General features: G+C 45.4%; 2 protein-coding genes and 1 long non-coding RNA gene across 6 annotated transcripts; 2 read left to right on the top strand and 1 right to left on the bottom strand.

Moving 5' to 3' along the window:
- The first annotated feature begins 67 nt into the window (after positions 1-67).
- Positions 68-7,568, top strand: LOC135253073 (SH3 domain-binding glutamic acid-rich-like protein 3). Its single transcript, XM_064331935.1, has 3 exons — positions 68-531; positions 4,311-4,478; positions 4,901-7,568. The coding sequence occupies exons 1-3, from the start codon at positions 487-489 to the stop codon at positions 4,964-4,966; spliced, it is 279 nt and encodes a 92-aa protein (XP_064188005.1). The 5' UTR covers positions 68-486; the 3' UTR covers positions 4,967-7,568.
- On the bottom strand, positions 6,015-22,275 carry ubxn11 (UBX domain protein 11). Of its 3 annotated transcripts, none has more exons than XM_064331505.1 (15): positions 22,232-22,275; positions 21,675-21,761; positions 21,477-21,514; positions 21,041-21,163; positions 19,655-19,755; positions 17,400-17,454; positions 15,995-16,074; positions 14,078-14,186; positions 13,422-13,639; positions 12,597-12,674; positions 10,438-10,675; positions 10,183-10,286; positions 9,965-10,023; positions 9,238-9,360; positions 6,015-8,382 (listed from the first exon to the last, which is right to left on the bottom strand). In XM_064331505.1, exons 2-15 carry the CDS (start codon positions 21,740-21,742, stop codon positions 8,253-8,255), a joined length of 1,524 nt encoding a protein of 507 aa, XP_064187575.1. In that variant the 5' UTR covers positions 21,743-21,761; positions 22,232-22,275; the 3' UTR covers positions 6,015-8,252. The 3 variants fall into 3 exon arrangements, with proteins under 3 accessions (XP_064187575.1, XP_064187661.1, XP_064187747.1); XM_064331591.1 differs by having other exon boundaries at positions 9,965-10,017; XM_064331677.1 differs by having other exon boundaries at positions 21,053-21,163.
- LOC135253123 (uncharacterized) lies at positions 21,068-25,397 on the top strand. Of its 2 annotated transcripts, XR_010329547.1 has the most exons (5): positions 21,068-21,226; positions 21,501-21,793; positions 23,942-24,073; positions 24,226-24,267; positions 25,058-25,397. It is a non-coding gene; the product is annotated as an uncharacterized LOC135253123 (long non-coding RNA). The 2 variants fall into 2 exon arrangements; XR_010329548.1 differs by lacking the exon at positions 21,501-21,793 and having other exon boundaries at positions 21,186-21,226.
- The last annotated feature ends 1,157 nt before the right edge of the window (positions 25,398-26,554 follow it).

The following is a 26,554-nucleotide window of genomic DNA, read 5'->3' as shown; positions in this document are numbered from 1 at the left end:
GGAATGCACGGTATAAACTTATTGACATCACCAGTGTACGTTTAAACCAGAAAACAAGAACTGATTATGCGTGTTAAAATAATATAATTGACCATTGTGGCTTCAGTATGGGATATTGGGACTGTCGTTATTGCGTTGAATCCTAATCCGTTTGTTGTTGAAAGTGCAGAACCGATTTACGCTTTCTGTGTTTAACCCCTTAGCGTTCAGGGAGAACAGCGGTCAAGCATTTTAGAATTTTAGAATGATTGCCGTCATTTTTATACTTGAGTTAAGTCGGTTGACTACGCTGGTAAGGTGGCAACAGGAAGGAATAAGGTGTTCCGGTGATTGCAGTCGTTTTGAGCCACGCATGCGAGCCTTTGAGAGCGATGAGATGTGTGCGTCGGTCCCTTTAAAGCGCATGCTGACTAGCGGGCTGGCGAACGGTCCAGGATATCGTAGAGGAAGAGATCGAAACACAAAGGGATTTTCAGAGCTGCGACTATGGGCGTCAAATTATACTACACCACCGTCACCGCTTCAAGGGAGGTGAGAGCATGTTTAAATCTGCACTGATCACCCGCAATACACGCGTTGCTTTGATACTATTTTCTGCTAACTGTAGGCCTATTTGAAATAAATTGAGGGGGTTACATTCCGAATAAGACCCACCCAGCTCTGTCACAACAGAATTGCATCCTATCTAGCGTTCGCAGGCTCAGCAATCGCCATCAAATCGTACATTTTAACTTGGTAACCAGCAGTGTTTGCGCTACGTGGCGTATCTTCAGAGTTTGATCCTTATGTTCGGGTTTGGGAACCCGAATTCCGGGCTGAGATGGGTAATGCTGATGACGGCTAATTACTCGCCTCCAGCAAGGCGGCGGAACGAAGTCTATTTCTTTCTTCGGTCCGTCTGGAACGGTGGGTGTGTGTAAGACTTTTTGTCCTTCACAACCATTTTACGAACAAGGTCCTTCGGTGATTTGCTTTACGACGGGAGCATGCAGGATGCAGCGAACCGCTAAGCTGTTGTGCTGTTCGTGGTTGAAGTGCAGGGAATCCGCCTCTTCAGACAGGACCCAACCAGAGACTGTAAAAAATAGGACCCAACACGTCGCCTAGTCCCGCTTCCCACGGGCAACAATGCTGCTCAACCATGCGCGTGCACCTGCGAGAGCAGCGCGCGGAAATGCTAATGGGTAGGCTACATTATCGGTTTACATGGTTTGAAACGCGCGTTTGAAATACCACTTTATTCAGTCAATTCAGTTCTGTGTGCGATTTCAATTACCGTGAAGTTCGCTTACCCGAAATGGCACGGTTTGACTTGATAATAAGAATAGTCTCTGCTTTATTACTGGAAACGGCGGTAAATGCAAGCTTCATGAGCCCTACGTGTCCAATCGTATGAATAAACTTAGGTCTGATTGTTTCAGGCAAGAATTAACAAAAAATATTTTTTAGTATTTTAAATAGCCTATACCATGGTTAAAGATGAGGAGCTCTAGAATGTGCAGTTGTAACATTAGACATAAACTGTAGGACAATTGGAGAGAGTGCAGATTTATTAATTATGAGTGGAATGCTAAATAAGGTATTAACTAACAAATGTGCAGGGTTAGCGGTTTCATTTTTTTTTTTTGCGTGGGGTGTGTGAGGGTCTGATTCTGCTCATGATCAGCGATTGTCTGACTAATGAAAGGAAAAGCAGCTGTATAAATGTCCTCAGCACATGATGACCCGGGCAGGCCCAGCATCAGGCCAGAGATGTGTAACTAAGCGGATAATGGGGCGCTACAGGGCTAATGTTGGATGTTGGCGGTGTGGGCGTGGCTTGCGGACAGCGGACGGGGTGAATGCCTGGGCAGAGTCGCCCTGCAGAGGGCTGTGGTCCATGTTACCCGCATTCTGTCCTGTGTCTCTGTGAAACACACTCTTTTTATCAGCCAATGAGAATCCCTTCAGGACAGAGAATAAGGGTACATTTTTCAGCAAGCTGCACTGCTCCAGGGCTGATGTGAATATATTGGAATACACGCGCGCGCGCATGTGTGTGTGTGTGTGTGTGTGTGTGTATGCAGTGCTCTCCAAAAGTATGGGAACTAGCATGAAATTTGTTGTTGTTACTGTACACATAAAGCATTTGGATTTCAGCTCAAAAGATGAATGAGACAATAATACATCAGCTTTTATTTCCTGGTGTTTACGTGTGTATATTCTTTTACCATTTTACAGAAATGTGACAGCTGAGTGCCACCGCTCGTTTAAGAGATGAGAGAGACGAGTTGATTTCTTTGGACGCGACTGCGTCTTTTTTATTTCGCCTCACGCGCTTTTCTGTTCAATTGCAACACGAACAATACACAATACAAATGCACAATTCCCAGCTGACTGTCCGTCAGCCTCTTCGTCTCCTTCCTCTTCGTCGACCCGCTTAAGCGTCCAGGCTCACTGTCGAGTAATCAGCATTGTCCATCAATCAAACAATTAACCATCAGTGCTGATTAATAATCCCCAACAGCCGTGGCGCAGAGTTCCGAGAGCCGCCCCGCCCACTCTCTCTCTGCAGCCAACGCAAAACCACGCCCACCCTACCACAAGAAACAACACTTTTTGTGTTGAGTCCCCCCATTTTCAGCTGTGTAGAAGTAAGTTAAAGGTGAAAAAGAATGGAACCACTGGTGGACTAAAAATAAACACCGTACAGGTCGGCCAAAGAGTTTATAATTCACCAAAAAATACAGACAGACGAGACCAAAATAAACCTTTACCAAAGCGGTAGAAAGACACGTGTGGAGAAAGGAACAGCCCATGATACAAAGCACCCCCACTCATACAGCCCATGATACAGAGCACCCCCACTCATACAGCCCATGATACAGAGCACCCCCACTCATACAGCCCATGATACAAAGCACCCCCACTCATACAGCCCATGATACAAAGACTCCCACTCATACAGACCATGATACAAAGCACCCCCACTCATACAGCCCATGATACAGAGCACCCCCACTCATACAGCCCATGATACAAAGCACCCCCACTCATACAGCCCATGATACAAAGCACCCCCACTCATACAGCCCATGATACAAAGCACCCCCACTCATACAGCCCATGATACAGAGCACCCCCACTCATACAGCCCATGATACAGAGCACCCCCACTCATACAGCCCATGATACAAAGCACCCCCACTCATACAGCCCATGATACAGAGCACCCCACTCATACAGCCCATGATACAGAGCACCCCCACTCATACAGCCCATGATACAAAGCACCCCCACTCATACAGCCCATGATACAGAGCACCCCCACTCATACAGCCCATGATACAAAGCACCCTTACTCATACAGCCCATGATACAAAGCACCCTTACTCATACAGCCCATGATACAGAGCACCCCCACTCATACAGCCCATGATACAAAGCACCCCCACTCATCTGTGAAGTATGGAGGGAGGAGTGTCATGGCTTGGGCATGTATGGGTGCTTCTGAAACTGGTCTCACTCATCTTTATTGATAATGTAACAGAGGATGGCATCAGTGGGATGAATTTGGAAGAGTACAGAGAGATTTTGTCTGGCTATGAACAAAGAAATTCCTCCAACCTCATTGGCTGGAGTTTCATCCTCCAGCAAGATAATGACCCCAAACACCCTGCCTACACAACGAAAGCATTCACCAATGGAAACGCGTGGAACTGGCCATGTCAGCCACCTGATTTAAATCGTATCGGCCCGACATTTCACTTGCTGAAGAAGAGACTGAAGATAAACCCTGAAAGAAAGATCAACTGGGAACAGCTGCAGTGAAGGCCTGGAAAGGCATTTCCAAAGAAGACACCAAAGGATTGATGATGTCACTGGGTCATAGACTTGATGCAGTTATTGCATTTAAGGGCTGTGCAACCAAATATTAGACTATTGCTTTGATTGACTTTCAAGTTAACTTATTTTTGTACAGCTGAAATGGAGGGCTCAACACAAAAACAACTGTTTCTGTCAAATGGTAAAACGTATACACATGTACATGCCATGAAATAAAAGCTTATTGTCTGTACTTTTGTCACATATTGATGTTTTTATCTCAAATTCAAGCGCTTCATGTACATAGCAAAAATAACTAATTTCACTCTACTGTTCCCATACCTTTTGAGGGCACCGTAAAGGCATATTTGTGTGTATATGTGTATTTATATATGAAGTAAGCTCACACAGTGTGAAGAGTGTTCAGTCGTGTGTGTGTGTGTGTGTGTGTTCAGAGAAGCTTTGTGTTGAGTCATGTGAACCTTGACCTCTGACCCCTGCGGCAGGTGAAGTCCCAGCAGGCTGAGGTCATGCGCATCCTGGACAGCAAAAGCATCCAGTATGAGCTGATTGACATTTCTGTGGGCGGGGCCGTGCGGGAGGAGATGAGGTCCAAGGCAGGGAAGCCCACCGCCGTGCCCCCTCAGCTTTTCAACGATGACCAATACTGTGGGGTAGGCGGCAGCGGGTTCTGAGGGTCTGAGGGTTTCTAAAGGGGTTTCTGAGGCGGGTTCTGAAGGGCGGGGTTTCTAGGCGGGTCTGAAGGGGGTTTCTGAGATGGGGTTCTGAAGGGCGGGGTTTCTGAGGGGCGGGGTTCTGAAGGGCGGGGTTTCTGAGGGATGGGGTTCTGAGGGGGGTTCTGAAGGGCAGGGTTTCTGAGGGATGGGGTTCTGAGGGGTGGGGGTTCTGAGGGGCAGGGTGTCAGCAGGCCATAGAGCGCTTGTGATGTGGGTTGGGGGGAGCGGGAGGAAGGGAGAGATGAAAAAGCACTCAATAGGAAATGACGCCCATTAGTGAGGCCTTAGCTGCGAGTCCCTGTGCAGGGCGGCTCGACACTCAGTTCGGCTGAAGAACCGCGTCTCTCTCTGTCCCTCAGGACTACCAGATGTTCTCTGAAGCTGTGGAGGAAGACACCGTGGAGCAGTTTCTGAAGCTGGCATGAGCACCCCAACCCCTGTCCCCCACCTCACACCCCCATACCGCACCTCTCTCTCTGCCCCAACCACAGGATAAATGCCAAAAACAAGACATCCCCCCAGCGCTGAACCCTATCACCCTAAACCCCCTGACCCCAACCTTACTCTAACTCTGAAATCAAATCCCTGACCTGTAACCTGACCCCTGACCCCTGAACTGGACCCTGCTCATCAGTATTACTGTATTTTGGTTTAGTGTCACTGTGCCTGACTGTCTTGGCCCAATTCCCATTCAGGAACTGGAAAAGGATCCTGTTTGTGTGGGATGCAGGAGAGACAGAGCGAACCCCATTCTCTCTCTCTCTCCCTCCCTTCCCTCTGCTGCCCCCCCTTCTTCTCTCTGCTCCGAGCCTCTCTAATTCACCTGACTCTGGGCTGGCTCAGTACTGGGCGATGAGCATGGCCATTAGGAGAATCTCAGCAGGGACTGTGTGTTTGTGTCTGACAGATTCCCACAGCACTCACAGGTCACACGCATTCTGGGAAATGTTAGCATAAATCCAGGGTTTTACTGCAGAACGGAGACTCTAAGCCTGTAATGGAGGGGCAGCGGCTCGTCAGTGAGCTGCTGAGTGGTCTGTGCTGTCTGCAGTCATGTGATCTACAGTCTTACGGAGCTGGGAACTCTGGGAACTCTTCAGTTGAGAGGGAGGGGGGCGGATGGAGGGGTCAGATCACTTAGCCACAGTTCTGCCCCCTACGCAGATAAGTGGGGCAGCCCCGTATGTCCCTGCTGAATGTGGAGAGCACACGCTTAGCATTCCACCCCAATACCATGAATTTTCCTAAATAAAACATTTGAAAAGTAGCACTTATATGGGAATTACCTGAAGAGGTTTTTAGACCAGATGGAGTGGCCCAGCTCCCTGTCCTTAACCCTGTCCCCCTGTCTGTCTGTGAATCCCTCCTCATCTCTCCATACTAAGATGCAGTAAATCAGACTATGCACTAAAACCTGCCACATTCCCTGCTCTTTACTCCACATCCTCCTCTGGCAGTTTGGGGGAGAGATGAGCTTTTGAATCTCCTCATGCGATGAACATTTTTCTGCCTGCTTCCAAACCGCCCCCCCCAGAGCTAAATTTGCATTCCATCATCTTATTGTGTGCTGGTTTATGTCCTGATGTGCAGTTCTCGGTCCAACATGCTAACCCTGCTCCATTTGTGTGTGGGACTTAGTTACCCCAGCCAAGATTTTTATGTCAAGGGCGTTACATTTTGGAAAAAACAGGTGTTAGCAGATATTTCTGTAGTAGTGTATCATGAAGACGAAAACTTTCCTGTGTGCCACAAAACACAGTACTGCATTTCCCCAGTACAGCAGGAACCAGGCCAGCAGGAAGTGGGATCAGGGCAGCAGAAAGTAGGACCAGACCTGCAGGAAGTGGGATCAGGGCAGCAGAAAGTAGGACCAGACCTGCAGGAAGTGGGATCAGGCCAGCACATCAACACAGCCCCTTTGGGCTCACACAGGCCTGCACATCAACAGAGATTACAGAGAAACTCCCTAGGACATGGACTAAAGAAAGGGCCATAATGAGCCAGCCTGGTTCAGCTCTACAGTGGGAAAGGGTTTTAAATGAAAGAGCCTATTCATCAAACCAGTTGATTTTTATTTCCCCCCCACATACAGTATTAGTGTCTATGTTGTGGAAGAATTGTGAATTCATCATTCAGTAGTAGAGCATTCAGCGTCCAGCTCCTGACCGGACAAATGACCAGCGAGTGCAGAACAGAAATATAAATGCACTGGGAGCAGCTGTAACATTGAGAGAGCACTACTTTAATGTTACTGTAACATTGAGAGCGCTATTTTAACGTTACTGTAACATTGAGAGAGCGCTATTTTAACATTACTGTAACATTGAGAGAGCGCTGCTTTAACGTTACTGTAACATTGAGAGAGTGCTATTTTAACATTACTGTAACATTGAGAGAGCGCTGCTGTAACGTTACTGTAACATTGAGAGAACGCTACTTTAACGTTACTGTAACATTGAGAGAACGCTACTTTAACGTTACTGTAACATTGAGAGAACGCTACTTTAACGTTACTGTAACATTGAGAGAGCGCTATTTTAACATTACTGTAACATTGAGAGAGCGCTATTTTAACATTACTGTAACATTGAGAGAACGCTACTTTAACGTTACTGTAACATTGAGAGAGCGCTACTTTAACGTTACTGTAACATTGAGAGAGCGCTGTATTAACATTACTGTAACATTGAGAGAACGCTACTTTAACGTTACTGTAACATTGAGAGAGCGCTATTTTAACATTACTGTAACATTGAGAGAGCGCTGTATTAACGTTACTGTAACATTGAGAGAGCGCTGCTTTAACGTTACTGTAACATTGAGAGAACGCTACTTTAACGTTACTGTAACATTGAGAGAACGCTACTTTAACGTTACTGTAACATACTTGTGTACCTGTACCTCGCCCTAACACTCTGACCAAATGCGACATTCCATTTTTACTGCTTTGCCTTTGGACCACTGCCCTTTATGGCCAAAAAAAAATCTGTTGTCTTCCAAGAAGATAATAAATAGCTGGTGAAATTATGTCATTTGTGGTGGTTTCTGTGGTGTGGGCTTGTGCCTGGCAGAACACACTGGATCTGTTTCCATAGTAACGCTGGTTGTTGAATTCTTGTGTGAACCCAGGTTCCTCCCCTGCTGATCTCTGCCCCAAGGGAATGTTCCAGATCTCTGTCCCAAGGGAATGTTCCAGATCTCTGTCCCAAGGGAACGTTCCAGATCTCTGTCCCAGGGGAACGTTCCAGATCTCTGTCCCAGGGGAACGTTCCAGATCTCTGTCCCAAGGGAACGTTCCAGATCTCCGTCCCAGGGGAACGTTCCAGATCTCTGTGCCAGTGATCCCCTCATAAATCAAGAGGACTCAAACTCAAACAATCTATCATCATTTATGTCCTGGCATCATGAGAAACAGTCCTGGAGGGGGTGCAGGTTTAACTCCTGTCCAGGAGGGGTGCTGTGTCTGCAGGTTTAATTGCAGTCCAGGAGGGGGCGCTGTGTCTGCAGGTTTCACTCCAGTCCTGGAGGGCCGTAGTGTCTGCAGGTTTTAAGTGTGTTTCTACACTTCAGTACTTTAAGTCACTGATTGGTTAAGGAGTCAATGTACCTGGTCTTAAAGGTCTAAACTGGCTACTGATTGGTGGGTTTTGTGATTTACTTTCAGTTACTGCAGTTCTCCAGGACTGGAGATTAGGAGAGAAGGGTCTGGTGTCAGGGGTCCTTGTGGGGTTGCAGCAGCAGGCTGGCGTTGGACGTCAGGCCGCAAGCGCGGAGCGTCTGGGAGTTGTCGTCATAGCGACGCGTGGGGAAGGTGCTGGTGATGTGGTATGCTCTGGGCCCTCTGCTCAGACACAGGTGGACAGGTGAGGACAGGTGAGTGTAGGTTACAGGCTGACACTCAGTTCACAATCCAACAGGAGCTGACTTATCAGCAGCAATCAAACGGAGTCAGAATGTGTCTCAGGTACACACTCGGGTCTGTGTGGACTGCACAAACTGCTCTTAATGAAAAAAACAATAATGATGATAATAATAACACAATTTTTTCACTGAAAAGGGAACAGGATGGAAGTCGAGGGTGTTGTGTGCCCCCTGGTGGCCAGTATGTGTTGGACGGTACTCCAGCGTGTGGCAGCCTGTAACGGGATCGGAGCTCTTGGGCACGGAGGCGGTCCTGAAACAGGAGCTACGCTCTTTTAATAATGCAGCCCTGCTCCTGTGTGCCTACAAACCCCCCTCCGCTCTTTTAATAATGCAGCCCTGCTCCTGTGTGCCTACAAACCCCCCTCCAATCTGCAGAACCCAGCCGCAGTACTCCTGCCCACTGTGAGAAGATGTACAGAAAGCAGGTTTCTGGTCATCAGTATCTACCCATGTATTTATATAGGGTATCTTAGGCAACAGTCTAAAAGCATTCATTTACACACAGGAGGAACAGGAGGAAGTAAACCAAATATCAAACCAAGTACAACCAATCATCTACACCACCAGGGCATGCTGCTCTACAGCCAATCAAATCATCTACACCACCGGGGCATGCTACTCTACAGCCAATCAAATCATCTACACCACCAGGGCATGCTGCTCTACAGCCAATCAAATCATCTACACCACCAGGGCATGCTGCTCTACAGCCAATCAAATCATCTACACCACCAGGGCATGCTGTTCCATGTCCAGTCCAGGTAAATCTCACCTGTGAGTGTCCAGGTAGTGGCGCAGCTGCCCGACTGTCTCAGAGAACAGCATCCTGAGGATGTAGCAGCTCCGCCCATCCTCCGCCCTCACCTTCAGCACTATGACATCATCAGCAGGGGACCTGCGGGTACCAGGCCTACACTGTAACAGCTCATTGTACATCTCACAGTAATACAGATGTGTTAGTGTCACCGTAATAGAGGCGTGTTACAGTATCACAGTAATGCAGGTGTGTTACAGTGTCACAGTAATGCAGGTGTGTTACAGTGTCACAGTAATGGAGGTGTGTTACAGTGTCACAGTAATGCAGGTGTGTTACAGTGTCACAGTAATGCAGGTGTGTTACAGTGTCACAGTAATGCAGGTGTGTTACAGTGTCACAGTAATGGAGGTGTGTTACAGTGTCATAGTAATGCAGGTGTGTTAGTGTCACAGTAATGCAGGTGTGTTACAGTGTCACAGTAATGCAGTGTCACAGTAATGCAGGTGTGTTACAGTGTCACAGTAATGCAGTTGTGTTACAGTGTCACAGTAATGCAGATGTGTTACAGTGTCACAGCAATGCAGATGTGTTACAGTGTCACATTAATGCAGATGTGTTACAGTGTCACAGCAATGCAGATGTGTTACAGTGTCACATTAATGCAGGTGTGTTACAGTAATGCAAGTGTGTTATGGTATAGTATGCTAATGCATATTGTTATAGTATCAGTGGTAGCTGGTACCTCGGGTCCTGCAGGGCTGGTGTTTCTATGACAGTTGAGTTGCAGGAAGGGCTCTGTGTTTGGGGAGAGCAGGTAGAGATCATCTCACATGCTGTTTAAGATTACATCACTCTCAAAAGAACAGCCGATACACAAGCTCATAGATTACACATGCACAGTCTCTGGTTCTGGGTCCTTATGCTAATGAAGGGGGCGTGGCTCTAAGTGGGCAGGTTTACCTGCATGTCCGCCTTCAGAGAGCTGCGAATGTCAATCACTCTTCCCGCCCTAATCACCGTCTTCGGCAGCTTGTTCAGGAACTGCTCCACGGACAGCTTTCCACCTCAGAGAAAAAACAGATCATTCCACACCAACAGATCATTCACCACTGCATCTCTCTCTCCTTCTTTTTCTCTCTCTATCTGTCTGGTTATCCTTCCATCTAATCTATGAATCTGTCTGTGTGTGAGTGATGTCACAATCACTTCACTGACCTGTTGCCTGATCATACACGGCTTGCTTGGGGGTGTGTCCATCGTACACGGCTTGCTTGGGGGTGTGTCCATCGTACACGGCTTGCTTGGGGGTGTGTCCATCGTGCACAGCTTGCCCGGGGGTGTGTCCATTGCTGTGAATGGTGAATTCTGTGGCCACACCCACAGACTTCCCCTCTCCTGGGAACTTCGCCCCCACATGTCTCTCCTTAAACTCCTCCTCCCTCCTGTCATTGACCTGAAATTACACAAAAATACACTGCTACACAACACAACACAACCTGCCACAGCTATACACAACAGAACCTACTACAGCTCTACAGAGCACAACACAGCCTGATACAGCTCTACACAACACAACACAACCTGCTACAGCTCTACACAGCACAACACAACCTGATACAGCTCTACACAACACAACACAACCAGCTACAGCTTTACACAACACAACACAACCTGCTACAGCTCTACAACAACCCTAACACAACCTGATGACACTCTGACACACACAACAGCAAGTAGTTTACACAACACAACCTGCTACAGCTTTACACAACACAACCTGCTACAGCTCTACACAACACAACACAACCTGCTACAGCTTTACACAACACAACACAACCTGCTACAGCTCTACACAACACAACACAACCTGCTACAGCTTTACACAACACAACACAACCTGATACAGCTCTACACAACACAACACAACCTGATACAGCTCTACACAACACAACCTGCTACAGCTCTACACAACACAACACAACCTGCTACAGATCTACACAACACAACACAACCTGCTACAGCTTTACACAACACAACCTGCTACAGCTTTACACAACACAACACAACCTGCTACAGCTACATGAGCTCTTGCCTGGGAGAGCTAACCCTACACTGCTTTCTGGCCTGATGACACATTCTTGTTGAGTTTGTGTGCACTTGTGTGCACAGATCAGAGGTGCGTTCAAGTTCAGCAAACAGAGGCGAATGTTCGTGGCGAACATGTTTACTTTGAACTGTTCACAATTTGAACGGCTTTTTACGAACATTCCAAATTGTTTGCATTAAACATAAACAGACATGGCGACGAGAGTGTTTGTACTCACAGCCGCTTCTGTGATCATCGATGAAAAAAAAAAAGCTAGCTAGCGAACAATAATAACATTGGCTAGCGTTAGTGATAACATTATTGAAAAAACTGATCACACTGCGGCATCTTCAACTGAAATACCCAACTGGAAACATTTCCCTCAGTCCAGCGTCCATTTTTGTTCGCCGCAAAATACCTTTTCAGACCGTTTGCTTATGTTTGCAAACGTTCGCGGCGAACACAAAGCTAACGGAAAAAAGTCTGAAATAGTTTGCAAACGTTCGCCTTGTTCGCTGAACTTGAACGCACCTCAGACAAGGCACCTCTAGTACTGAACACCAGACCTCCCAGCAGGACAGACAGAAGTACACACACACCTCAGCTGCAGGTGTGTGTGTACCCCACCTCGTACTCATTCACAAGGTTAGGGGACTTCAAGCACACCTAGGCTATAGGTCTGGTCAACAGAGAGACCTCACCACCACACTGTCTGGACTGGGCTGCTCTGACCACAGCCTGACCACACCTTCACCAAACACACTGAAAAAAGCAGGACATTTCCATGGCAACAAACAAACATAATCTTGACCCAAATAAGTATGTGCGACAGTTTCCTGGAATTCTCTTTGAGGGACAAGGCCCGTCTGGACTGAGCCTCGCCACAGCTGCACACGTCTGTTTCTACAGAATTCAAGGAAAGGTTAATTTCAGTACAAAACGTCCATAGCCAAAAACACACCCACAGACTGAAAAGGCAAAACCCTCCTTCACCAGTTGGGGCGCTGTTGTATGAATAGAGTGAAGGGTGCTCTGACAGGGTGCTCCAGGTACTGAATGTTTATACTGTTTGGTTGTTTAATTCTGAATATGATTTCACAAATATAATAATCAGCACATTTCAACTGCTATAACAAGACACAGACATTCAACAGAAGCCACCTAAGACTAATGCACACACACACACGCACACACACGCATGTACACACACAAACACACACGCACACACACACACGCATGTACACACACAAACACATGCTTCTGCACACACACACGCACACACACACACCTGGAAGGGAACCCCATCTGGAAACCTCTCTTGCAGCTCAGAAGGGAAGTATCCATCCATCAGGTCCAGCATGCACTGCTGCAATCACATGACCAGCGGGTCAGCCGCCAGGGCCGCTCACCTCAGTGCTGCCAGGCGGTTTTGCTGTTGCCGTGTGCAGAACAGCGCTGCAGCAGCAAAAACCCACTTCCTGCAGAGGCCCTCACTCACATCCTGTTTCATATTACAATCAAAACTGTTAAGGTGTTCTTCATTGTTCATCTGCATGTTCCAAACTGGGATTATTAGCGTTGTTAGCATCACTAGCATTATTAGTGTTATTAGCATCATTAGCATTATTAGTGTTTTTAATATGAAGACGGAGCAGTCCTCTGTGGATTTCTGTTCCCTTTTCATCACATACATGGTGAGACCAAAAAACCTGTTGCAGCTGTAGCCAGTCACAGTAGTGCAAAGCAGGCCGTCTAACCAATCACAGCAGCACAAAGAAATCTGTCAAACTGTCACGGCAACCTCGCAACAGTAAACTGTCTTTACCTGCAGCACACAAGTGTATTGCTTTGGAGTTTCCAGCATTATGAATTATTTCAATGTAAAACATAGTGCACCTGTGCACTGATACATGTCTGAGTCACCTGCATTGTACCTGTGCACTGACACACACCTGAGTCACCTGTGCCGTACCTGTGTACAGACACACACCTGAGTCACCTGTGCTGTATCTGTGCACTGACACACACCTGAATCACCTGTGCTGTACCTCTGCACTGACACACAGCTGTCTGAGTCATCTGTTCTGTATCTATGCGCTGTGCTGTGTGGTACCTGTGTGCTGGGATCGTGGTATGGGCGGAAGGGGCCATCAAACATGATGATGCCGTTTCTGAAGAGAGAGAGGGGGATGGGCGAGCGGCGGGCCAGGCGGGCCCCCCCAGGCGTGGCCTGCACATGGGACACATCCTCCCCCGCCAGGACATTCAGGTCCCGCACGCTCCGCAGGACCAGGTCAAAGTTCATGTGGAAGTCCCGGTCCACTGAGACATCTGCAAGAAGGAGAGCTAGAAACGTTCCCACAGCAGGACTCTTAACATTGCAGCGGTGCTGCTTCCCCATTCAGGCCAGAGGAGAACATTAGCTGAGGAACTCTTTCACTGGACATTCCTACAGGAGACACTGTCCAGAGCAGAGACTGTTAGCGTTAGCACGTCCAGTGCAGAGACTGTTAGCGTTAGCACGTCCAGTGCAGAGACTGTTTGCATTAGCATGTCCAGAGCAGAGAATGTTAGCGTTAGCACGTCCAGAGTAGAGACTGTTAGCGTTAGCATTTTCAGAGCAGAGACTGTTAGCATTAGCATGTCCAGGGCAGAGAATGCTAGCGTTAGCACGTCCAGTGCAGAGACTGTTAGCGTTAGCATGTCCAGAGCAGAGACTGTAAGTGTTAGCATGAGGTGCACAGGAAATAAGGGAGCAGGTTCCTGTACCTGGCTCAGGTAGGTGTGGCCTATGCAGTACTTCCTCTTTCGTCTCTGCCTCTTCCTGCGGACCGACACTGCTTCCCACCCACACCATGCCATAGTCATTCAGGAACCGCTGTGGACAAACACCCACCCACACACACACACACACACACACACACATACAGACACACACACACACACACACACACATACAGACACACACACACACACACACACACATACAAACAGACACACACACTCAGACACACATACAGAAACACCCACACACACACACACACACACATACAAACAGACACACACACTCACAGACACACACACACACACACACACACAGACACACCCACACATACAGACACACACACACACCATGCCAGTCACTCAGGAGCAGCTCTGGTTCTCTATTTGCTGTATGATGGATGGAACTTAATAGCCATGTGTTTTACAAAACACCGCAGTTAAAATGGAGGTGCGAAGCACAGAAAGCAAATAACTGATACGTAAGAAAATCAAAACGGAATGGTGAAATGGGAAATGGTGGAAACGGCGTTCTAGAGGGAAAATAAAAGGGGAAATGGTGCGTGAATGAAGAAAGGTAGATGAAGACAGATGGTGCTAGCATCAACACAGTGGTGAAAAGTCAGGTTTGAAAAGTGAAAGTTTTCTAGCCGACTAGGAATTTCCACCCCTCTAAATGTATAGATTCTGGCTTTTGTTCACTGGATGATGACAGACGAATCCTAAGAGCTGCGAAGAAAAACTCTAAAACAACAGTGACATCAGCAGTCTTCAGAGAGCGGGGGTGAAATATTACAAGCCACCATACGCAAAAGAGAGCAGAATTATAAAGGCTACACAGCAAGATGCATGATCTAAAGTAAACCCCCCACCCCCCACCCCCCACCCCCCCCATGTATAGCTGCTGCTGGAACAGGGCATGTATAGCTGCTGCTGGAACAGACTCACGTGTCTTTATTGATGATATAATGGAGGACTGCACAAGATGAAGTAAGTGTACAGAGTCTGTCTGGCTATGAACAAAAAAACTCTTCCAACCTCATTGATCGGCGTTTCATCTTGCAACAAGACAATGACCCCAAACACCCTGCCGACGCAACCAAACACATCCATCAATGGGAAAAAGAGGAAAGTTCTGAACTGGCCCTGTCAGTCACCTGGTATAAATTCAATACAGAATGCATTTCACTTTCTGAAGAGGAGACAGAAAACAGAAACCCCCTGAAACAAGGATCAACTGAAAGTGGCTGCAGTGACGACCTGGAAAATTTTCGAAAGATGATACCAAATAGTGCTGTAGACTGACCTATCAATTCATTCGGGATTTAATTGATAATTCTCATTTTCAACAATAATTATTAAATTAAATCACATAAAATATATTCTATATGTAGGTTAAGTGAGGGGTTCTAGCATGCAGCATCGCTTGTGTTCAGTACTCAAGAGTGCTGAACACTTTAACCAGGGCAATGTGTGTGTGTATGTGTGTGTTTTTGTGTGTGTGAGTGAGTGTTACGTCCCCTGCCTCTGCTTGCCTGGATAGTGCAGGTGGAGGTAGTTGCTTAATTACCTAATTGCCTGATTGCCTCCACCTGCCTGTGAGCCAACTTAAGCCCAGCAGTATGAGGCAAGGGGGGTCTTCTTTTGTGTGTGGTTTGATTTGTGGTTTGAGTTTGTAGTTTTTGTGAAGATTGTTTTGTTTGAACTTTGTGGGTTTTCATTTGTTTTAGTTTGTGATTAGTTTGTTATTTATTCTAATAAATGTCTGGGTTTGCGTTTTTAAATCAGTTTTTGGATTGTTGTTTTTGGGTACATTGGACTTGTTGTGGCTTTTCAAGCCGGGCCGTGGCAGTGAGTGAGTGTGTGTGTGCGTGTGCGCGTGCGCACAGGTCTCTGTGATCTCACCTCCATCTCCCACACCTGGTTCTGGAGCCTGTGGCAGGTCTGTTGCAGTTCCTCCACTCGACCAGAGCTTCCACCCTCCACTGCGTGTACAGGCACGCACACACACACACACACACAGGAAGTGGGCTGTTGTGCAGAAGCAGAACCATGAGGACACAACAGAACTGAAACCATCGCTTGCTCTCACTGTAACCTCATTTTCCAGCTGACTGAGGCAGATATTTTACCAGATAAACTTGCACAAATGCGTATTTAAATGTGTTTCTTAGAGTGTACGACAAAGGAAGCTTAACATACACATGGTTTCTTTGCGTTTGATGGCTTCACAAAACCTAACAACTGCAATTGGGCTTAACCGGCATCACTAAGGGGTTAACAAAGTGAACACAAGCCTTGTTAATTCAGCTCTGTGCACATTCCCATAAAAGTGCCGTTGCCTGCGAAAATGATGCTATAGCAGCCCAGCACGGACTGCCTACTCGAGCAGCACGTTTTTCACCTGAGGAAAAAAAACTGATATGAACGAATATAATGGATGGATATGAAGAACATAAAACACATATCATGTTGCTGCCAAAAACGCCAGGGACGAGGGTTGGCAATAAATTGCTAATAGTGTAAATTTGTTAATGAATACATTATTTACATGACCACTCCTAAGGAATAGCCTAAATAAGGCATACTATGCAGGATTTATAACTTCAGAATATTATATACCCATCCTATATCTATGCTGCACTGGCAATCTCTGTCTTTACGCACTTTTCGCCACTTTTTACACACTGCGCACCTTTACTTGTATTTGTTATTCTAAAATGTGTTCGGAACGTTTCTGGGCGTGGTGCACTTTTCTGTGTGGGGAAGGATGGAGTGTTTGTTGGTATAGCTGGCTAGTTGCTATGATGGCCCAAATATAGCGAAGCAAAAAGACAAGCCGACAGGACTCGTTCAAGAACTACAGTTGACCTAACCTTAGGATTGCTTTTCCTCTGTGGCGTGAGCTGAAGCTCGTCAAGGGGACGGAAAGCGATGTGGAGATGGCTTGTTTTCTGTTGGACCTGTGTGTAACGTTACCTCTAGCTATGCAGCTAGGGTTTCCAGACGTCCAATTTTTAAATGATTTGTCTATGTCCGATTTGCGGTCCCAGTCACACAATGTACCCTAATGTCTGGTGCGAGTAATTGACAGGAGAAATTTACTGAGTGTCTAATGAACTTGCGTCAGTGACTCGGTTGCGTACTCGGAGTTGAGTGGGGAGGGTAGAAAATGGAGGAGACTAGTTTAATTGTAAACGCGGGCTGTCATGTTATCTTGCACGAAAGGCGCTATATAAATTAACTGGTAAATCAAGTGATTTGAATCTGCTGTTTTATTGGTAATGCAGAGGAGGCTGTGCATTTTTACCTTTTGATTTCTGGAGAATCCTCAGTTTCTCTTGCAGCACAGCAATCTTTTTCTCCTGCAGACAGCACACACATGCATGCTATGTTCCATATCTCATATCTTACATCTCATATCTAATTACCTCACATCACATCACACATCTTACATCTCATATCTCATATCCCACATCTTATATCTCATATCTCATATCCCACATCTCATATCTCTTCAACATCATTCTTCTTGTCTGGATAAATCTAACTCGTAGGCAATGCACACACTACAATGTAGTCAGTCAGATCGCCTGGAAGACTTGGTCTAATCTGGACTCCCAGGTTTCTTTCTTCCAGAACCTTTTTACAGGTGAATGTTTCTCCAGTGTGTTGATAAATGTGAACAGTAAATCTAACTGTCTGTTTGCCGTTTCTCTGTAGTTGCTAAGGGTGAAATCATGCAGTCTGCTTTTGACCCAGATAAAAATACTCAAACTGTGCTCAAACCTGACGTTAAACATACACCGCTGGTTTCCTGTCACAGCGAGCACCACGAACAGAGAAAACAAGTTCCATCGGATTTTACGCGTTCTGAAAGTTGAGTAGGCGGTGTGTATTTGGATGGCTTGTATGCCACCCGCCATGCTATGCCTCGAAGAGTCACACAGTAACTTCATTAACTTCTGTCCCTTCTGACCTCATGTAAACAGCTACAGCAAGGACCACAATGGAAATAAGTCTTGTGACTTTTTTGTGTTATCCTTGATGCTCTTTTAAATGTGCATGTACATTTTGCAACCATGTAATTGTCCTTTTAAAGTGAATCGTCAAATAAATAAACTAAACTAAACACACAAAATTCTGTAACAACTTCACACGTCAACACAATAAAGCCCCAAACGTAGGTTATTCGGCGTTTTTCTCCTTATTTTTCCTGCTGATTTCATTATCATTAAATGCCCACAATCAATAATTCTCCCCATTGGACATTTAGCTACATCTGCCAATAACAACATCTGATCAAAGTCATCGGATGAATGGCCAATTGACCATTACCAATTTATGATTGACACTGACACCTGTGGATGCAAGGTGTAAGATGAACACACCATAAAACTAACGTAACCCTGTTAAAAAGGTGAATGATCATTTCTCAATATTTACAGTTTGATGTTTTTCCTATTTACACATTGTTTACAATTGTGATGGCTGATTTATTGGTTTTCGTAAAGTGACAACATCCTGTAGCTTTTCTTGTGTTAACTACTTTAGTTAGGCTACTGTAGCTACCTTGCACATGCCACGTTTTTAAATTAATGTTCTTTTTTTTAGCAAACTCTAACCTGGCCATGCTGTTATTGATGCTAAGCAATTGTTTGCTGCCCTTCATTTTAGTTTCTGATTCATTTATGACTAAATCCAGGACTGTGGTCTTGATCTGTTCCACAGATGAAAAGGGGGTTTTCTTTACAACTGAAAGTATTCTTCTATCACCCACTACTGTGGTCTACCAGCCTGTTTGCTATTGCTGAGCTCACCAGCGAGTCCTTCCTTCTCATCATGTGGCAGACAGTTGGTTTTGACACACCCAGAGTTTTATCTGCATCTCTGATCAATTTACTCTGATTTTTTCCACCCCATGATGGCCTGCTTTACTGACATTTACACTTTTTTGGTCCTCATGTTGAGAGACAACAGTGACTGACTCCAAATGCAAATTCCAGACCAAGAAACAACTCAAGACCTTTTGTTTGCTTTCTTGTGCATGAACTAATGATGCAACAGCACACAGCTGTTTTTTTCATTCTTTTTTATTCCATTTATTTTAGCATTTTTATCTTTAATTTTAGCTTAAATTTTGGTGTGCATCAGCCTCCCCTGTTTTATTGTTTTACTTCTTTATTCTTGTACATTGTTTCTTGTTACTCACAATTTGTATGGAAAGCGCTTTAAACTGCATTCACTTGTATTAAAGGTGCTGCGTAAATAAAATTTAATTGAGTTTGACGGAAGAAACAGCTTAGCAGCCAACTGTCCAACTACTTTTGGCCTCCCAAAATGGGGGGATTATATATAAAAACGGCTGCAATTCCTACATGGATCACCTCATACAGATGTAGATACCTTTAAATTGAAGCTGACAGTCTGAGCGTTACCCTTATATTCGTTTAATTTTAAATCCGATGTGCTGGAATAGGGGTAACAAACATGCTGCTATATGTAGGTACAGGTGTGAAAGGCATGCTGTTATATAGGTACAGGTGTGACAGGTGTGCTGTTCACCTTGCTCTGGATCTCCATGCTTTGGCTGCACACCTTCTTCTCCAGCAGATGCAGTTTCTCCATCATTGTGGACATCAGCTCAAAGTCACTGAGGCCTGAGGCTGAGGCAGTCAGAGTGTCACTTCAGCTCAGGTAGCACTGCACTACAGCGCTAATCAATCAATCAATCAAACTTTATTTATATAGCACAAGTCATACGTCAAATGCGACTCCAAGTGCTGAACATAAAAAGTGGAAATAAGTAAGTTAAAAAGGACATGAGTTTAAATAAAAAAAACATGAAAATGAATAAATAAAATATAGTATAACAAAACTAATAAAAAGATAAGCAATAACAGTAACTGACTGACTGAGCCACCCTATCGAGCCCAGCCTGCGCTCGTGGTGAGTATTTACTGACTGAGCCACTCTGTAGGGTCCAGCCTGCGCTCGTGGTGAGTGTTTACTGACTGAGCCACTCTATGGAGCCCAGCCTGCGCTCGTGGTGAGTGTTTACTGACTGAGCCACTCTATAGGGCCCAGCCTGCGCTCGTGGTGAGTGTTTACTGACTGAGCCGCTCTATAGTGTTTACTGACTGAGCCGCTCTATAGGGCCCAGCCTGTCCAATGCCTGGACACCGTAAATATTATGAGATATGCGCCTTTAATTAACATCTTATCATGCATAACAAATCTTTGGTGTGGACAACTAAAATAAGGTGGGTGGAGATTGACTCTTGAGATTGTGACGAGCACTCTTTTTATAAAGGGCAGTTTTGGGCTGCATGGCCTTTGTCCTGTAGCCTGGGGTCAGCTGCAGAGGGGAGGGAGCATGTAGCCTGGGGTCTGTGTAACACAGCTGCAGAGGGGAGGGAGCATGTAGCCTGGGGTCTGTGTAACACAGTGCAAAGGGGCGGGGAGCATGTAGCCTGGGATCTGTGTAACACAGTGCAGAGGGGCGGGGAGCATGTAGCCTGGGATCTGTGTAACACAGTGCAGAGGGGCGGGGAGCATGTAGCCTGGGGTCTGTGTAACACAGCTGCAGAGGGGAGGGAGCATGTAGCCTGGGGTCTGTGTAACACAGTGCAGAGGGGCGGGGAGCATGTAGCCTGGGATCTGTGTAACACAGTGCAGAGGGGCGGGAGCATGTAGCCTGGGATCTGTGTAACACAGTGCAGAGGGGCGGGAGCATGTAGCCTGGGGTCTGTGTAACACAGCTGCAGAGGGGAGGGAGCATGTAGCCTGGGGTCTGTGTAACACAGCTGCAGAGGGGTGGGGAGCATGTAGCCTGGGGTCTGTGTAACACAGCTGCAGAGGGGTGGGGAGCATGTAGCCTGGGGTCTGTGTAACAAAGTGCAGAGGGGGAGGGAGCATTTCAAAGAGGACCACAATCACACGGGACATTACCACTGATGCCACCTTTTCTCAGTGTGACCTTTGACCTGGAAGTAGAAGGAGCATCTGGGGCCAGGGCGACATGCTGCCTTGGTCCGGGCGAGATGATGTCACTCATCTGTGTCGCTTCACGCCCTGAGGATTGAAATAAGACTGCAGTCGCCGTGGTTTCCCATCGCCCTCGGGGAGCAGTGTCAGGTATTGATAGAGGACTGCTCCTGTACTGCAGGTTCGAATCCCTGGTGGGACACTGCTATGGCACTTCTGAGCTACTTAACCCGAGCTATTTCAGTAAATATCCAGCTGTTTAAATAGATATTTTAGTGTGTGAAACATAAGTTCTTTAAATCCTTCTGGATAAGGATGACTATTATTATTATTATTATTATTATTATTTCCCACTTACAGTGTTACATTAGACAGATAGGGGAGATACAAAGGAGCTTACCTGCACATGTTTTCTCTTTGAAAGGTTTGCATCTCTGCCTATGAAGATAAAAGATGCACATTTCACCATGAGCCAGAGAAATACAAACAGCAGTAGCAACAGCAGCAGGGCGCCTGGGGAAGTCAGTCAGTGGTCATTGCGGGAGTGATCGCGGATTGATTTTAAAGGTGTGCCGAGGAGCCTGTGTGCTCTTCCTACCCCATGTTCTGGCCAGCGGGGAGGGGAACTCTTTTGTTTTTCCCCAATATCGAAAGCGGTGAGCTCATGTTCCTGACGCACCCAGGGCTGTAACGGACAGAAAATATGCTATATTTGCGGTAACAGCGACATCTGATTATAATTCATTGCCATTTAGACATTCAATGGACACTCGTAACTAGAGCGAAGGAAAGCAAGTGCATCAAAAAGCATTTGTCTCCTGCGCGTGTGTAAGCACCAGCACCTCACTCTACAAATAATCTCTAGCTAGCCACATTTGTGGCATTACTTTTCACAGGATCAAAGCTTTTTTTTCCCGTATTACATCGTATCATGAAGACTGTTTGAAAAGACGTTAATGCTATTTTATGTCGAGCTAATATCCCAGAATACATTAAGGTAGACTAGTCTACTAAGGTACATAGTTACACTAACTGCGCATTAAGCAAATGTTTGTGAGCTAGCTAGCCATCTGGCTTTTGTTTTAAGCGAAAAGTAAATATATAATATATAATTATATATATATATATAATTATATAATTAAATATATAATTTACCTAATCCACAGGTCCAAAACGTGTCCAGCACAGACACTCTCCAGTTCACTGGCAGGCACTGGCAAGCTTGTTTACAGTTCGTTTCCATTGGTTACCGGAGTCATTGTATGAAGCCACGTGCTTGTTTCACTGAAATCGTTTCGCAGCCCGCAGCTACGGGACAGGGCAACCTGAGCAGTGAGAACACGCAGTCCTTTCTTTCAGTATTATTTTATAATTTCGCATGGCATGAACAGAATAAATGGCCCCGCCCCAATCGTGATGTCAGAGTACCACTTTGGAGGTACCTATTTTTTACAGTCTCTGGGAGGTACTGCTACCTCGTGTATATATAAATCAAGATATCCAGTCGGAAAATTGTTGGCGCTCACAATAACGTCCATTTACTTTTTAATACGATGAAACACAGCCGGCCCCTGATTGGCTGGACTGGTTTGACCCATTTTTTTTTATACTGTCTATGGTTTGACCCCAACGTTTTTCAAATCGCAGAAACATGAAACAAGTAGCAAAATGTGTTTCTGAAAACATTTGGGATGAGGAATAAGCCATGTAATTGCTGAATCTTCATTTGTAATTGATCTGCAACTGCAATGGACACACCTACCCCACCCACCCCAGGACACATTTTTCTAAATTGTGTAGTAGGTGGAGCCAGGCTGGAGGCGCAGTAAGTCTAGAGTAAAAACACTTTTGTTCATATCTGGCAAAATATTCTTCACACCCAGACAGATATCACTAAATTAAAAGGTCTAATAAAAAAAAATCTGGTCTCTCTCTGACTGTCCCAGGCTCTGAAATGAGCCGCTCCAAATTTCACTGGGCCTGAATCTTAACACCCAATCAGGAGAGCTCTCTGCCCTGCCTCCTGTTGCACATTCACAGTGCTGCCAGAGCAAACACAGTGGGCGGAGCTAGGGCCACACAGATAAGAGCACAGCAGAGGTGTTAGCTAGTGCCCCAAACAATGCAAAACTCCGGTACTGCCCTGTCATTTTACCATCAAAACCTTTAAAACTGTATTTGTACTCTGGATTTGGCCTTCATACATATATTTTATGAAAGCCTGTTGTCCTACTAAAATAAGATGAAACCAAAAAGCCAAAAATTTACATATTTGATGACAAACATTGATTCATATGAAATTGCTCATAGCGACTTCTGTCTGATTATGATAGAAGGGGTCACAAATATTTTTAAAAGTTTTGAATGTAAGATGATCAGGTAGTACCAGAGTTTCGATAGACTAACTTACTGAGATATACAGGCAGGAAAGGCTATACATAAAGCAGTTGCTACGTGTGACTTTTTAAAGGTTTTAAACGTAAGATGACAAGCTAGCATTGGAGTTTTGTTAGACTACCGTTAGTGTGACCGTAGCCAGTTGTCACCAGTCACCCATAGCGACTACTTTCTGTCTAGGCTTTCGTGATCTGTTTCAATGTCAAATTCAGTATAAATTGCTATAATTTTTTATAAGCTTTTCACAAGCCAGGTGTAGTGATAGCTGTTCTATCTGTGCATTATCAGTTATTGACATTACATTTGAAAGCAAGTGGTTGTTTTATGTTCATGAGCAGGATGAGACCATCCTCAAACAGGCGCGGATCACAAAGGAAATCCTGCAGCCAGTGGATGGCAGCGGTGATACGCCTCCCCTGAGGCTCTGTCAGTTAAAAGAGCTATGATGAGCTCTTCTTCTGTTCATAGAGCTGCTGAAGAGCATCTGAACAAACCCTCAACATGAACAAACTTTTAGTCTGCGTGGTTCTAGCCTTGATGGTGCTCCAGTGTGTGGTGAGTCAACATGAGGGGAAGGGACCTGAGGCGAGTGAACCTGAGGTGAGTGAACATGAGGTGTGACAACTTTCCAAAAATAAGAATTATTTTGTAACTGTATACAAGTTACAGAGGCTACCTGCCAATATCCTACTAGCTGCAATAGTTTTTTGGATAAAATTTGATAAAATATGCAACTTTTTTCCCATGTGTAGGTGACGGTGACTAAATCCGCCAAACTCGACCCAAGTACAAAGGTAAACTTAAATATTCTGCTGAAATAGCACCAATCATTTATTCATTTGGTTTAATGCTTATTTGGGTAGTTCTGTTTTTCTTTGTATAACTTAGTTCAATATTCAAGAGGGTTGTTCACAAGTTATCAGTAGAGTCTGCTCTGGGACAATGCTGTGATTGCTCCTGGATCCCTGATCTTTGCACTTATGTTTGCTTTGCAAGTCACTCGGGTTGAAAGAGTTGGCTAAAGACCAGTGAAGTAAAGGTTAAAAAAAAAGTCTTGGGAAATAACAGTTTTAAATTAGAAACACAATTATGGATAATATCATTTTACAGCTGCTGGGCAGTTTAACTTGTTAAGAAACTTTTCTAGTGCCTGGATCCACAGTCCACAGTTTAGTCTCAGCCATTCTGGTGCCAGCTGTGGCAGGTAGAACCTAATACAGTGTCTGGTGAGTCTACTGTAGTTACTATAGTTACAGTACTTACAGAAACTAGCCTAGCCCCCTGGGTGAGTTATGAAGAAGTTATCAAGGGTCCTAAACCGTGGACGAGGGGGGAAGCTACTTGTTTTGACCTGAATTCAGGTTTATTGTGGTCCACGCTTGTGTGAGAAGCACTGGTAGGCTATTCGTAGCATATAGTAAAATTGCAGTGTGTTTCTTAAATTGAGGAAATGCAAGCTTATCCAAATGCATTACACGGACCATGCTGCATTGAATCCTACTGGTGTTGTATGCCATAGGTATTATATTGATATAGTGTGTGTGTTAAATCCTTTTGGTTGACTACAAAAAACGTGCTCCTCAGGGGTCAGCTTCTGCCATGGTGCCAACTCCACTGCTGCAGCTGGGCATGACGGTGGTCCCAGCTCTTCTTTACAAACTGCTCTGACCCCCCGTTCCTGTTGCTGAGCTGACTGGCCCAAACCTCTGGCCTCGCACGCAATCTTGCATGTACCCTCGCACCCAAACTCAGCGCCACAGCGAAAAAATGAAGATATCTGTTTTGTTTTTGTGCTGGAAAACATGAATGTGTTTATTTTTGTACTGGAATACATGAATGTGTTTTATTTTTGTACTGTAAAACATGAATGTGTGTTAGAAAATGATTGCTTCTGCATTAAATAAAGTTACATCGATTGCCCAAAGTGTGTGGCGCTTTTCCTCCCAGAACAGCTTACACAGCTTGCCTGTACGGCAGAATCGGCTGCTCTGGTTTACGTGTGTTATTATTAATCAGTACTCTAACTGCGATTCATTACCCCATAAGTAGCTGTGAAATAATACATCCATGCATAGCGAGAGCAGTAATAAATCACTGGGCTGAAACATGGAGAATTTGAAGCAGAATGTGAAGCAAGGTGGCCCGAGTTTGCAATGAACCGCATTCTTTTCTTTGTAACACTGTGCTTATAATGCAGTGATTTCAGTGTTGTTTCGTGATGCACTGTGGCACTGTGTGATTAACCAGCTGCAGTAACTGGGGAATCAGCTCCATTTAAGAGCTCCAGAACATTCCCTGAGCGATTTCAAACAGAAAGAGGGCGGAATGCAGAATCTTGTGGGCATGGCGACTGAAGGAGTGGAGGCGTGGTCATTTACATAATTTCACTGCCAACGCTCCTGCCCCCAGAACATGCCCACAAAACTTCTCCTGAGGTGTGATGCGGAACACCGCAAACCACTCAAGAGTCTCACTTCCTGTTTATTGTACAGAATGTTCCAGAAGGTAACAGAATTTTTTGCCGCCTGAATAACCAAATGTCTTTAAATTGGTCCCATGTTTAGTGGGGGGCCAATCAAAAGTGAACCGTCAGTGCAAAATTGGACATGCTGTACCAGACCTTCAACTCTTCCGTTCAGAAATTACAGTTTCATCAAAATTCAGTTTTATTTTCCTGTTTATCAATTAGGAAAAGTTAAATATGCACCTTTATCCTTTGCTTAATGAACGCTTATACAAATGTATAAATAAGAAAAGCATTTTTGCATCAGAAATTTAAAATGTACCACCTGATGGAACAAGTATTCTGTTCCACTGATACAGACCATGCCTTCAGTCCTATGCCAGTACCACTTCTGTGGACCTTATCCTTCTGCAGCATTAGGGAAGTAAATGATCCAAAAACTTATTCTCCATCTTGTCTGGAGAACAGGGACATGCCAATATAGCAGAATCAGTAGCCGCTTCAGATGAGTGAATTTATGAAGGAAGGAAGGAAGGAAGGAGGCTAGTTTAGGCCATTTGGAATGGCAGAAGGGATTTTAGCTACAACTCAGAAGTTGCAGGTTAAAATTGTAATGC

This window comes from Anguilla rostrata, chromosome 1, assembly GCF_018555375.3.
Source record: "Anguilla rostrata isolate EN2019 chromosome 1, ASM1855537v3, whole genome shotgun sequence".
Classification (NCBI taxonomy): domain Eukaryota; kingdom Metazoa; phylum Chordata; class Actinopteri; order Anguilliformes; family Anguillidae; genus Anguilla; species Anguilla rostrata.
Note: the sequence above shows the minus strand (reverse complement) of the source record. Positions and strands in the feature narration are given on the sequence as shown.